Below are 14,651 nucleotides of genomic sequence, written 5' to 3' on the forward strand. Positions count from 1 at the left end.
TTTAATAACATATTTTCTTGGGGGGAGAGGAATGGGTTAAAGGACCCTATGGGTAGTTATCAAAGTGGAATTCAATAGTCCACCTGGCTGCATGCTGTAGTTGGGAACCCCTATGTAACATGGAAATTAATTGGCATCATTAAAATTAAAAAAAATGATTGAAAAGGGGAAAAAAAAATTGTAAAAAAAAAATGGAAACAAAATTACAAAAAAAAAACATCAAAAGTGAATGAAAGTTCCATTCATGGTTTTCGGAACTGGATGAATTTCCCCCCCAAAAAATCTGATTTTTATTCCAGTTAAAAAAATATTTATAAAGAAAAAAAAAGTTAAATAAATAAAATAACAAAATGACAATAAATAAATAAATAGTTACCAAAAGTTTAATTCCTGGTTTTCAGAGCAGGGTGGATTTAACTTTCTCTATTTTTATTTTTTTTCTTATATGAAAATATTTTTGGGGACCAGTAAAAGAAAAAAATATATTTATAAAATAGGCGAAAAAAAAAAAAATGATGGAAATGGAATCATTTGAATTCCATTCAGCGTGTGACTAGTGAAGTCGGTGATTGTCTGCAGCGGTCACATAAATCATTCCTGGAGCGGTGGGGTCTGATGGATCGACTTAATACTCGAATGTCCAGAAAACGATGCAAGGACTCTTCTTCTAAGAATCGATGGGGGTCCCAACGATAGGAATACCCCTTTAAGGAATAAGTTGCTAATAAAGCGGGGTATCTATAAGTCAAGAGTGGGCTGGAAGACCTGGAGCCTTTGTGGATTACATGCCCATTAATTTAAAGGGGACTTATTCTGGGGAGCGATCAGTTTCCCTGCAGCACCCCCGCAGGGGAAATGAAGTATTACACAATTGATATTTAAAGGGGTTCTCCAGGATCCAGATCCCCTGCCAATCAGCTGTTCCCAGTGTCGGGAACAAAAGGGGTCCAAATCAGAAAAAAAAATTAAAGGGTCTACTTTTTTAACAAGGAAACAGCGCCACCCATCTCCAATGGCAGTGTCTGGTATTGCAGCTTGGTCACTTAGCCACAGATCGCTTTCTGCATCGCATCCATGTATAGGCTTAGGTTTTATATCTGAGTCAGCGATGGGAGAGGGATTGAGCAATTCCAGAGGTTGTCCCCCAAAAATTAGGGGCAGGGGGCTGTGTATCTGATAATAGGAGCTTATTTGTATGTACATGGAGGAAGGTAGCTCGAAACGAGACCCCCGCGGTGCGTCAGAGAGGGGTTTTATTGGTCAGGAAAATTTGGACAAGGACGTCAAGAGATGGTGGAACTTTTCTATGGGGGTTCTGGGATGTAATCTGACAGTGATACCATCATCCCCTCCCAAAAAAATGGAAAATCTCTGCTGACCCCTAGTGGCAAAATCCAGAACTACCTAAACCAATAGTGCCTCCCCCAGTCATTAGGGAGGAGCCAGTGTATCCAACATTAATAGCAGGGACCTGCTGCTCCTGAGGAGGATTCTGCACCTGGTGCAACAATAGGGCTGAGCGGGGCCCGGGTCAGCAGCATGTATGGAGGACTGGAGCCCCAGCAGTCTGCCATGGGCCGTCCTTATAGGAAGTATTCGGTAAGAGTAAATATTTTAAAGTCTGCTCATGTTCTATCAAAGTGTCCTATAAAAAGTCACAAGACAATCCCTTTAAGTGCATCATTTAAATATATGTATAGATCTGGATAAATAGCCCCATCATTAACATTCTTCACTGGATCAACACAGCACTACAGAGCCCTCTAGTGGCTAATATTGGGAATTATTTTCAGAGCATTTTTAATAATAATAATAATAATAATAATAATAATCTTTATTTATATAGCGCCAACATATTCCGCAGCACTTTACAGTTTAACAATTTAAAACACAACAGTCATAAGTAACAATGTTAACAATACAATAATTAAAGCAAAATAAGATGACAGTTTGTATATTAAAAAAAATGAGTGCAGCTCTGGAGTATAATAGAGGAGGTAACTCAGGATCAGTAATGTAATGTATGTACACAGTGACTGCACCAGCAGAATAGTGAGTGCAGCTCTGGGGTATAATACAGGATGTAACTCAGGATCAGTAATGTATGTACACAGTGACTGCACCAGCAGAATACTGAGTGCAGCTCTGGGGTATAATACAGGATGTAACTCGGGATCAGTAATGTAATGTATGTACACAGTGACTGCACCAGCAGAATAGTGAGTGCAGCTCTGGAGTATAATACAGGAGGTAACTCAGGATCAGCAATGTAATGTATGTACACAGTGACTGCACCAGCAGAATAGTGAGTGCAGCTCTGGGGTATAATACAGGATGTAACTCAGGATCAGTAATGTAATGTATGTACACAGTGACTGCACCAGCAGAATAGTGAGTGCAGCTCTGGGGTATAATACAGGATGTAACTCAGGATCAGTAATGTAATGTATGTACACAGTGACTGCACCAGCAGAATAGTGAGTGCAGCTCTGGGGTATAATACAGGATGTAACTCAGGATCAGTAATGTAATGTATGTACACAGTGACCGCACCAGCAGAATAGTGAGTGCAGCTCTGGGGTATAATACAGGATGTAACTCAGGATCAGTAATGTAATGTAATGTATGTACACAGTGACTGCACCAGCAGAATAGTGAGTGCAGCTCTGGGATATAACACAGGATGTAACTCAGGATCAGTAATGTAATGTATGTACACAGTGACTGCACCAGCAGAATAGTGAGTGCAGCTCTGGAGTATAATACAGGAGGTAACTCAGGATCAGTAATGTAATGTATGTACACAGTGACTGCACCAGCAGAATACTGAGTGCAGCTCTGGAGTATAATACAGGATGTAACTCAGGATCAGTAATGTAATGTGTGTACACAGTGACTGCACCAGCAGAATAGTGAGTGCAGCTGTGGGGTATAATACAGGATGTAACTCAGGATCAGTAATGTAATGTATGTACACAGTGACTGCACAAGCAGAATAGTGAGTGCAGCTCTGGAGTATAATACAGGATGTAACTCAGGATCAGTAATGTAATGTATGTACACAGTGACTGCACCAGCAGAATAGTGAGTGCAGCTCTGGGGTATAATACAGGAGGTAACTCAGGATCAGTAATGTAAGTACACAGTGACTGCACCAGCAGAATACTGAGTGCAGCTCTGGAGTATAATACAGGAGGTAACTCAGGATCAGTAATGTAATGTATGTACACAGTGACTGCACCAGCAGAATAGTGAGTGCAGCTCTGGGGTATAATACAGGAGGTAACTCAGGATCAGTAATGTAATGTATGTACACAGTGACTGCACCAGCAGAATAGTGAGTGCAGCTCTGGGGTATAATACAGGATGTAACTCAGGATCAGTAATGTAATGTATGTACACAGTGACTGCACCAGCAGAATAGTGAGTGCAGCTCTGGGGTATTTTATAGGACATAACTGAGGAATAGTATAACTGGTATACTGTATATATGGAGAGTTGGTCACACATGATCAGTAATGCTTTATTCACACAGGACTTTGGTACCCCATTTTTGGATCACTGGGGGGCTCCGCTGCCAGACTTGTAGCAATCCTGCACTCTCCGGCACATAGGAGGTAAGTGTAGATTATAGGATGACCCCTTTGTAGTGATTAGTGATGAGCGAATTTACTCGTTACTTGAGATTTCTCGAACACGCTCGGGGGTCCTCCGAGTATGATTTACATCTGTTAGCCAGCTTGATTATATGTGGGGATTCCCTAGCAACCAGGCAACCCCCACATGTACTTATGCTGGCTAACACATGTAAATCATTCAGCTGTGGCAAGAAAAACTAAATCTCCGACCACTAAAAAATACTCGTCGGATACCCGAGCATGCTCGAGAAATCTCAAGTAACGAGTATATTCGCTCATCATTAGTAGTGATCTGACCGGGGTCATTTCTGGAGGCCATAGATTTACCAGCTGATCCAGTGCACCTCAAAATCTAATGTGACCACTTGTAACTTCCGTTCATTCCCTAGAAATTGTACATACCCTGCACCGACCGCTCTGAAGACCACCTGTACTGCGATAGCTGCACCCACCTCACAATATGGTGTCTGTGGTGCCCGAGCTTACCAGAAAGACTGGATGAGTGCGAGAGAGAGAAGAGAGAGAAAGGAGACAGAAAGAACAGAGGAGAGACGAGAGGAGAGAGAGAAGAGGAGAGAGAGAAGAGAGGGGAGAGAGAAAAGAGAGAAAGGAGACAGAACAGAGGAGAGACGAGAGGAGAGAGAGAAGAGGAGAGAGAGAAGAGAGAGAGAGGAGAGAGAAGAGAGGGGAGAGAGAACAGAGGAGAGAAAAGAGAGAGGAGAGGGAACAGAATAGAAGAGACAGAGAAGAGAGGAAAGAAGAGAGAAGAGATGAGAGAGAAGAGAGAGGAGAGAGAGAAGAGAGAGGAGACAGAAAGAACAGAGGAGAGAGAGGAGAGAGAAGAAAGGGGAGAGAGAAAATAGAGAAAGGAGACAGAAAGAACGAGAGACGAGAGGAGAGTGAGAGAAGAGAAGAGAGAGAGAGGAGAGGAGAGAGAAGAGAGGGGAGAGAGAAAAGAGAGAAAGGAGACAGAAAGAACAGAGGAGAGACGAGAGGAGAGAGAGAAGAGAGAGGAGAGGAGAGAGAGGAGAGAGGGGAGAGAGGAGACAGAAAGAACAGAGGAGAGAGGAGAGGGAACAGAAGAGAGGGAACAGAGAGGAGAGGAGACAGAGAAGAGAGGAAATAAGAGAGGAGAGGAGGAGAGAGAGAAGAGAGAGGAGAGAGAGAAGAGACAAAGAACAGAGGAAAGGAGGGAGAAGAGAGGGAACAGAGGAGAGAATAGAGGAGATAGAGGAGACAGAGAAGAATGAAAAAAGAGAGGGAAGAAAGAGAAGAGGGAACAGAGGAGAGAAGATAGAGGAGAGTAGAGAGGAAAGAAAGAGAGAGGAGAGATAGAGAAAAGAGGAGAGAGAAGAGAAAAAAGAGAAGTGAGGAGAAAGGAAAGAAGAGATGAGAGAGAGAAGAGAAAGAGAGGAGAGAATAGACAGAGGGGAGCATAATATACAGAGATAGATGGAGTAGAGGGAGCAGAGGCTGGGGCTCCTGTACTAGGACACTATTTGGGCCCTCACAGTCCGGCAGACCCTCATTTTCCACACTCCTAGCAGCTTTGGAGGCGCCTGTGGCCCCTTGTACTTGTTGGGCCCCTGTGCTTGCACCCATAGTATGTGGCCCCTGGATATATCAGATACACAGCTCCTCAGTGACCCTGCAGCCCCCCGGCTCTCATTAGTGGGGTCCACGCTACACTTGGGCAGCACTAGTGATGACTGACAGAAGCGGTTACTCGGGGCTAGTGGTCATTTAGATTTGGCTCCTGAGCGCCCCCTGGTGTCACCTCCTCCTTCCTGTACACAGAGCTGCAGAGGAGACACTTGTTTCCTCCACCAGAGTTAATAGGAGCGATCTGGCGACGTTAGGGTTAATGGCCGCTCTGACGTCACCGTGGAGGGCGTGCCCGGGCTCCTGTACTACGCTGGCGCTCGTTGTGTTGCCGGATTGTCGGTCACGTGACCTCTTGGCTGACAGCCGGGGATCTCAGGTCGCTTCTGTCCTGGGGATCTATCGATCTGATCGTACGAGCTCAGGGTCGCAGATGACGATGGAGCCTGCAGAGGAAGCAGAGCCGCTAATCTGAACTGTGTGTCCCTGGCCCTACAATGTCGCAGTGCTTCTATCTGAGAGCAGGAGCCTCTTTTTGCTCCAGGATTTGCTTTTGCAGGAGATCCAGGGATCTGGCTAAATGGAGGGACCTGGCAGCTCGGAGACTCAGGTGTGCAAATGTCAGGACCCTGTCCAGGATCACCTTCTGGTGCTTGGGTGTTAGATATGTCACAACCACTGGACAATGTGAGCGGCTGGTCCAGGAGGAAGACCCAGGTGAGAAGCTTCTGAGCTTAGGACCTTCAGTCAGTCCACAGAAGCCACCAGAGACATTCCTGAAGAAGATCGACTTTGTTATCCGAGTGGGGGTCCGCACTTTCATCCTATTTTGCAAATTCGGACCCCTATTAATCGTCTATCCCCTCACCTACCTTTCGGCGGGTCTGAATTCTCTTTGGCTTTGTCTTTTGTTGAAGGCCACGGAGTCATCAGGACCAGCGTGCATCAAGCTTGGCCAATGGGCTAGCACTCGGCGAGATCTCTTCTCGGAGGAATTCTGCCATCTGTTTTCCAAATTACATGTTAAAGTGGCTCCGCACCCCTGGGAATACACTGACCTCTGTCTGAGAAGAGCCTTCGGGGACAACTACGCTCATGTGTTGAGGTTCTCCAGCAGAGATCCTGTAGGATCTGGTTGTGTGGCCCAAGTCTATAAGGCCCATGCCGACCTATCGGGGATTCACAATGTGGAGTCCCAATCTCTGGTAGAGAGTATGGAGCAGGGTTGGGCGTATGAAGCGTGGGAGGTGCTGGGACTTCATGGAATTATTAAACGTCTCAGGAACTGGAGGCATCTTGGCCAAGGTTCTCCAAAGGACCCTAAACCACTACATTCTCCAATAAGAGGATCAGAGGAAGAGTCCGATCACCTTGTCCCCGTGGCGGTAAAAGTAAGATATCCATTAAGGTCAGTGGAAGCTGTATGAGGCTTCCGGAACTTGAAGGCCCCTATCATAACCCAATGGACCTAATTAAGTTGATGTTCCTCTTGTGACTGTTCCTGTAATTCCATCATTTTTTATTTTCTTCTCCCATGAAAGAACAGTAAACTTGAGTTGTAAACTCTTCCTAGACCCTTAGGAGCCGTCTCCCTCTAATCTTGGCTCAAGGTGACCAGAATTTTAGCATTGAAGGGTGTCCATCAGATTTCATTCTACTAAGCCAATGTCAATGCTAGGTAGTCCACTTAAAGGGGTTTTCCACTTTTAGGAATACTTCCTCTAATGTAAAGTAAAATCAGATATTATTAACCCTCCGTGACTCCGACAACAGTCTGTCTCAGTGACTGGCTGCAGTGGTGACCTTACACCCACAGTGGTCTCAGTAGCTAATGCCATTTACATCGGACAGATTGGAGCTATCGGTCATGTCAGCTGTCAACGTGAGGTCACCACTGATGCCTAAACACAGAAACCAGTGCACAACAAGGGAGAGCAGGTGCTGGAGACAAGGAGGGTAGATACTTTCATTTCAGGACTGACATGGAGAGATGCTTCTGTAAGTTGATGGATGTGTCTACAGGACCGTCTGGGGATGATATCATACATGGGTCCAGTTCTAGGTCATCAGTTGTGTATGATACTCTCCAGAGGTTACCCAGCAGGTAACATTTTTTACCAATGGTGTAAAATGAGTAAAAAAAAAAGTAAGATTGAATCCTCCGATCTTCTGTGGCTCATGTTCCCGTACTATTGTGGTCTTCAGCCAATCTCTATCGCCTTGGCCATTCACTGGTCGGGTCTTAGCTGCTAGTTGGCTTAGTGGCATTTATTAGTGTCTCCTACATGTTGAGATGGGACCGTTAAGTTGAGACTGGTGGGACCAGATGACTTTGATGTAGGAGGGATTAGGTCTCATCCAACCAACCACTACCCTGCCATGTACTGATGAGGAGCAAAATCTTTGTAGATGGTGCTGGGCTTGGCTGGTCTGTCGGTTTTCTTACTTCTGAAGCTAGGCTACTTTGCATACTTTATTTCCCATAGAGCATTGCCTGTAAGTTTCTTTCGGTCCCTCACCCCAGAGCAATGATCTTCTGCTCTATTTTGCTTGTGTGCTTTTTTGTAAAGGTTCTTTAACATCTAGTGACATGTCAGAAGATTACTTAAAGTGGTTGTCTCGTATGGCCTGTTATATAGAGAGGGAGTCTCCTCAGGAGTCATACAGGGGAAAATGTCAACACCGTCAGAGATGAATCTGTCGCCCACTTGGCCTTCTCATAACTTAGAAAAGCTCATTTTTTCCCAAGGGTGATGAAAAAAAATAAAAATGTTTTATTCATCTCAACAGCCACTATTCCATGATTTGGCCAGTTTAGCATGCTCGAAACTGGTGAAGGGTCCACTTTAAGTCTCGACTTGTTACTAGGTCCTGCATCCAGGTCTTGGCCAGCAAGTGAAGATGGACCTTTTCATCATGAAGACCTGGAGCAGACTACTTAGTCTGATCCCCGGATTCAGGTGGTTGAGTCTGACGGAGATTGTGGAGGAGTTTGGGAAATTAATGACCCAACAAGTAAGTATATTATACAACATTTTCTGTGTAATGTGCGACTTTGATAGATATGGGTCTCAATTTGTATTAAGCCTGGTTGGCTGGGTGACCAGAGAAGTCTTCTCACAGTCTTCAGTATAAAACACTCTTTCATTATTTCTTTTGGGAGAATCATTCATTGCTGAGGACCAACCATATACCCAAACCAAAAATTCTCACAGTAGTTTTTATTTTTTTGGCAGATAGATCTGCGTTTTGAAGCCAGGAACTTGGAAACATTTCAAGAAAAATTTGAGAAAATGGATTTTATAAAGTTTCCCACTCCTCTACGACCCTTTGTGACGAGGAACATCTTGGTGGAGACCTTCGAGGTGGGCAGTCATTGGGGGTCATGTATCAGTTGTGGCATTTTTACTACACGTTTGGTATTGAAAATGGTAATATCTGTGTATCTGTAGAAATCAAAAGTGAAAGTTGGTTGACTCCAGTGAGATCCCTTCATGGCTCCCACGAGTTAGAAAAAGCAGATACAAAAAGTGCCTTGCCCTGGTGGATCTACCATGTTTGTGTATCACATGGACAGTCTATTGATTCTAAGGAGCACTGTATAATACTTCTCTTCCCCTCCAGTAGTGGTGTAGAAAAGTTGATCATGTCTGACCACTGGGAGTTCCAATATCAGGACACCATTAAAGAGGTTCTCCATTTTGGACACCATACTAACTTTCTTGTTTAGAAGTTTTCCTTGACAAGCTGAGATCAGGGTGTCCCACTGGTGTAAACTCCGGTAATCTATGTGAGATCTCAGTGGCAAGTGTTCAGTTTCCCTCTAGTGCCTCCAAAGGAGAAGTGGAGGATTACACCCATTGGTGTCCTCCCGAGGAAGACACTCCTAGAAGCTGTGGACCATACGGGGCTGGGGAGGGAATTGAAAATAAGTTTAGATGGTTGTTGAGTTATGTTCCTGGATTCTTTGTTTTTATCCATTAGGATGGAGAACCGTTGTCTCTTTATCTGCAGGAGGCTGGGTCTTCTGAGATCAAACATCGGATCGCAGCAATGGGAATGGACATGTTACTGAAGATGGTAGGAACTGTCTTCAGTGGTAATTCTGGGATCTCTACTCTTTGAAGTTTTGTGTAGCCAGTATTCTCAATATGTGCTAATAATGTCATCGTTGGATGGAACAAGGGTCAAGTCTGGCTGAGATCAGTCATAAATGGAGGTCAGGCAAAGGCAGCTGGCAGAACGAGGACTAGAAAATCATGTGAGCTACAGGAACTAATGTATATCAACATAGACTGGAGCCAAATGGACCTCATTACTCAGGCACAGAGCACTATGGAAGGATCCGTACGAAACTTGGGGCACATTGGCACTGACTGGATTCAGTGATTTAGCAGTCACTGGCCCTTTAAGAGGCTGTTTATTTTCTAGGAGGTTGTAAGGCATGCACCTAAAGGGGGGTGTTCCAGATGGTACAAGTGATAGATATGGACAGGGACATATGGCAAGGGTATCTGCGTAGCAAGGCCACTGGCAAGGAGATAGTTCCATGATAAGATTCTGTGTCTCTGCTGCCACCACTAGGGGGAGCTCACTGCAGACAGTTTTATAACTGAACACACTGTATAAACAATATGCAGTTAGCTCCCTCTAGTGGTGACTGCAGATACATGATAAAATCCAAGCTTACTTTATGTGTATGCTGAGGATTTGGAGCTCTATAACAGAAAAATGGCTGTAAAGATGGTCCCAAAGGTGGAAATTAATTATTGGTACATTGAAATTAAGGTGGTGACTTCTGTAGTTAGAAAAAATTTGAGATATGATAATCCACCCACGATCCAACAATTGTATGATTTGCTTGAGCTAAGATGACTTGAAATTTCGACATCTCACAATGCTGCCTCTGGTGGCCAGGATGATAATTGCAGGAAAGGTTAGAGTATGGATTCTAACTCATCCTTTAATCTTTCTTTTCAGGTATTTGTGGATAATTTTGTCCACGCTGATCTCCATCCTGGTAATATCCTTGTTCAGGGGGTTCTGGAATTCTCCCCTGCCCACAGTGATCTGACCACCCTAGTGGACATGTGTGACACCCTGATTGTCGATGTCCGGCCCAGCCGTTGCCCTCTTAGGTTGGTCTTGCTGGATGCTGGCATTGTGGCTGAGCTACAGGAGAATGATCTTGAGAACTTCCGCTCCGTCTTTACTGCGGTGGTTCTAGGGCAGGTGAGCGAGATGTTGTACACGATTATGACCAGTTTGCTTCTTTTCTGTAGAGTTTCCCTTTATCACATCTTCCCCTTTCACCAAGACTAGTGGTCAATGAAAGGCAAAATTTTAATTTGGTGGGCCCTGATTGGTTCCCGCAGGGAGAGACGGTGGCCGAGTTGATCCTACATCACGCCAGAGCCAATCAGTGTGTTGACGTGCAAAGCTTCAAGTCACAGATGGCGGAGTTGGTGAACGAGGCCAGGACAAATACGGTATCGCTTGGGAAGGTGAGGACATAATGACTTCCAGCAATCAGTTATGATCAGAGGAAGAAGCTGGGAGAAGGTATTGAATTTCTCTGCAGCTCCTCCACAGGAGAAATAAGGCATTACACTCATCAATAATGTGTTGGATCCTCCAGAGGGACAGATGCTGTTTATGGCCTTTTTCTAGATGAAGACTTAAAACGTTGTTCACCTTGTATTCCTAAAAGGGTGTCTCTAAACCAGACATCCCCTTAAAGGGACTGTGTTCTAGAGCCATCATCTCTCTGTTTTTACCATTTACATGCCTTTGTCAATCACTGACCGCAGCATTAGTCCTTGGTTTTGGAGAGATGATGGGTTCCCATGAACCATACTGAGGGCTTCCATTGCTATGATTTTGGTCTTCCCATAAATAAAAATATCAAATTAATTATCTTGCGCAGTAGACACAATAAAGCAAAAAAAAAAAAATTGTAGTGTAAGAATTGCCATTTTTCAGATCACTGCACCTCCCCCTAAAAATTACAATGGAACGTGATCGATACAACATACAGTCATGTCCAATACTGTTGTCATCCTTGAAATTGTTCCAGAAAATTAAGTATCTCTCCCAGAAAATTATTGAACTTCAATCCAACATTGCGGCCAGCATGCAGCCAGCGGGTAAGGAAAGGGTGAATCAAACACCCGAAAACCCCGCCCATATGACCGAAAACCGGTCCCGCCAAATTCCGGTGACAGGTTCCCTTTAATATTTGGTTGAACACTTTTGGGAATAAACAACTGCAATCAATCACTTCCTATAACCATCAACGAGCTTCTTACATCTCTCAACTGGAAACCTGTCCCTTCACCTCCAGAGAAACTTGAAGATACACCTGATTCAGAACATGAAGACTAGGATTCTGACAAAGATTTTCATGTTAGTCCCAACAAGTCACAGCTTTTTTAACAGCTCAAATTAAATTATTTAGTCAGGGACTTGGACCTTCCTAAACATTCTGCAGAACTTTTAGGCTCTAGACTAAAGGAAAAGAACCTGCTAGCTCCTGGTACCAGTTTTTCATGGTACAGAAGCAGAGAAAAGGAATTCCTTCCATACTTTTCTCAAGACGGCGATCTAGTGTATTGCAGTGATGTTCCTGAGCTGATGGAAAAATGTAATGTTGAGTACAATGTGAGAGAGTGCAGACTTGTTATTGATTCATTAAAAAAATGTGAACGCTGTGCTACTGCACAATGACAGCAAGCTACTGCACAATGACAGCGAGTATGCTTCAGTTCCTGTAGGACATTCTGGGCACTTGAAGAAAAGCTTTGAGAATTTAGACTTTATTCTTAGTCCATGCTTTTTGTGTGAATGGGACAACAAGGCTAGGACTCATCAAAAAAGTGGGACAATGAGAGCATCTTTGCTACCTGAACTCAAGAACATAGTTTTGGAAAGTTTTAGTTGATCCCACTAAAGTTCTCCTGCCACCACTCCACATTAAGCTTGGACTGATGAAGCTGTTTGTGAAAGCTGAACCGAAAGAAGGAAAGACTTTTAAGGGCCTGTGTATCAAGTTTCAGGGACTGTCCGAAGCAAAACTGAAGGAAGGCATTTTTGTGGGTCCAGATATTCGAAAACTCATATAGGATGACATGTTCAAAAGATCCAAAATGTAAATCCATCGTGGAGAACATGCTGAAACATTTCAAAGCTTTGGGTTGTCTGATGAATTTCAAGTTACGTTTTTTACATTCCCATTTGGACTATTTTTCATCAAGATATCAAGGAGATGGAACGTGAACATGATGGGGACTTCAATACATTTTTATATGTAATATTTCTGGCTTCAATAAAGATTTTTCTTGTTTATCTTGTACGGAATTTCACGCATGTTTAGTGCAAAATCCATACGTGATGATTCAAAATATTTGTGTTTTTTTTTTTTTTTTAAATCGGGATATAAGAAGACATAAAAATGAGTCATTGGATTGGAAAAAAATTTAATAAACCCAAATTTTGCATGCCTGTGTAATCAGCGGGGGTTATATACCAATAGTGGAAGGAAAAGAAGATTCCAGTATTTCAGAAGATAAGTGAGTCTATACTGTGGAATTTAGGGATTTATTTATAATATTAAAATATTTTATTTTTTTTGTTTTTTTTTTTCACCTCTCAGCTCCAGGTTGCAACTTTGCTCTCTCGGGTCTTCCATCTTCTGATGACACATAAGGTACAGTGCTTACTTACATTACTTATTTCATGTTCTTCTCGGGTCACCTTGAAAACTGCGTTCAGCATTCAGCTCTCCATACACATAAGTCTGCATCCTGAGCGTTAACAGGAAGTCAGCAGGATGTCGTATGGAGCTCAGAATGTGATTGGAGTAAAATTATATTTTTGTTTGTTATTTTATTTCCAGGTGAAGCTTGAGAGTAACTTTGCCTCCATCGTCTTTGCCATTTTGGTTTTGGAAGGACTTGGCCGCTCGCTGGACCCGGAGATCGATATACTGGAGGCAGCCAAGCCTCTGCTGGTAAAGAGTGCTGCGTCTCTGATCTAGACAAGACCCGGACGCTAGAGACGTCTGGAGATTCTTATTCCTTCCTTAGATGGCTGACACAGAGGACGTTTTTCTAACTCATGATGATTATGTTTTAATAAAAAAAACAACAAAGCAAAACCGGCATCAGACTTTTTTGTGATCATTACAGACCAGATTCATGCTCCTATTTTGGTGGTTCATCCAGAGCTTTCTGGTTTATAAACAGAAAACCAAAACTACAGTAATATAAACATGCTGGAAGATCGGTCAGCGAGACGCAGCATCACTAAGGGGCGCTCGCTGAATATAGACCTACAGTCACCTCCTATTTTGTGTTGGCTAGAGATGGGCGGATCAGGCAAAATTCCAAATCTCCTCTTCGTGTGGATTTTCCCGAGTCGTTTGATTTTCTTCGGAGAAGTTATTCTCCACAAATTGAATGCCCCTTATTATGTTTAGGGTTTTTCAGACCCCAGAACATAATGTAATATGTAAAAAAAAAAAAAAATCCTTTATACCTCTCCAGACCGTCTGCTCTTCGCTGTCACCTGTCCGGTTCTCTCCACATCTTCAGATCACCGTTATTAAAGTTGTATTGTGGCTAGGACCAGATGGGAATGTGGAGGGACCGGAGAGGAGAGCGGTGAGGTGAGGATAAGGATTATTTTTATTTTCAGCACATTGATGGACTTTTACAGTTCTGAGAAATGCTGGCCAGTGGACACCATTGTTCTGAATCTGTGCGGAAGCAAATTACAAAAAGCCTTGGAGGAACTATCAATTCTCAGTGCTACGTAGAGATGCTGGAAGCTCGAACTTCCAGAATCAGGGCAGAGAAGAGGACAACTTTTTGCTTGAAATATGATAACATCAAGCCCCATACCTCCGAGAACGTTGCAAAATTTGGCTGGACTGTCCTACCATATCCACCGTATAGTCCAGATTTGGTGCCATTGGACTTCGATTCCTTTGGTGGACTACGTGGGCAACATTTTCCAAAAAATGCTGCCATTGCAGGTGTAGAAGAGTGGATACCTCTGATGGTTCAGATTTTTACTACCGCGGCATGCAGGCTGTTTTTCGTTGCTGGCTATAATGTATAACCTCTGGTGGTGACATGGTGGAGCTGAAATCTTGCTCTATTCAACTACGTTCTTATGTTCTCTGTATCTGTTGAAGTTTCCACGTTAATAAACAGGAGGCATTACTTTCGAAGCATCCCTTGTACATGGTTTTTACTCCCTCTCACCTTATGGTGATTCTCTAAAAATACGACGTTAAAACCTGCAGCTGCATCCCCCTCCTCAAGGGTCCACTATTTACCATTTACGCTAGTTGGACTTTTTGGGATGTTCTTCAGTCTGCAGGGAGGAAAGGGGGAACCTACAAGCTCC

The 14,651-nt window shown here is 43.6% G+C and overlaps 1 protein-coding gene across 1 annotated transcript; it reads left to right on the forward strand.

The window, feature by feature from the left end:
- The first annotated feature begins 5,573 nt into the window (after positions 1-5,573).
- Positions 5,574-13,393, forward strand: ADCK2 (aarF domain containing kinase 2). Its single transcript, XM_077266690.1, has 8 exons — positions 5,574-6,631; positions 8,109-8,255; positions 8,477-8,605; positions 9,225-9,320; positions 10,221-10,472; positions 10,616-10,744; positions 12,892-12,945; positions 13,135-13,393. The coding sequence occupies exons 1-8, from the start codon at positions 5,738-5,740 to the stop codon at positions 13,273-13,275; spliced, it is 1,842 nt and encodes a 613-aa protein (XP_077122805.1). The 5' UTR covers positions 5,574-5,737; the 3' UTR covers positions 13,276-13,393.
- Positions 13,394-14,651: the final 1,258 nt, after the last annotated feature.

The sequence above is a fragment of the Ranitomeya variabilis genome, chromosome 5 (assembly GCF_051348905.1).
Source record: "Ranitomeya variabilis isolate aRanVar5 chromosome 5, aRanVar5.hap1, whole genome shotgun sequence".
NCBI lineage: Eukaryota > Metazoa > Chordata > Amphibia > Anura > Dendrobatidae > Ranitomeya > Ranitomeya variabilis.

Bases quoted from the DNA above. Each gene is read 5' to 3' on its own strand.
- ADCK2 (XM_077266690.1), top strand. From the start codon at position 5,738: ATGTCGCAGTGCTTCTATCTGAGAGCAGGAGCCTCTTTTTGCTCCAGG. The intron at 9,321-10,220 runs GTAGGAACTGTC...CTTTCTTTTCAG, and splicing joins TGGACATGTTACTGAAGATG to GTATTTGTGGATAATTTTGT. The intron at 10,745-12,891 runs GTGAGGACATAA...TTCACCTCTCAG, and splicing joins ATACGGTATCGCTTGGGAAG to CTCCAGGTTGCAACTTTGCT.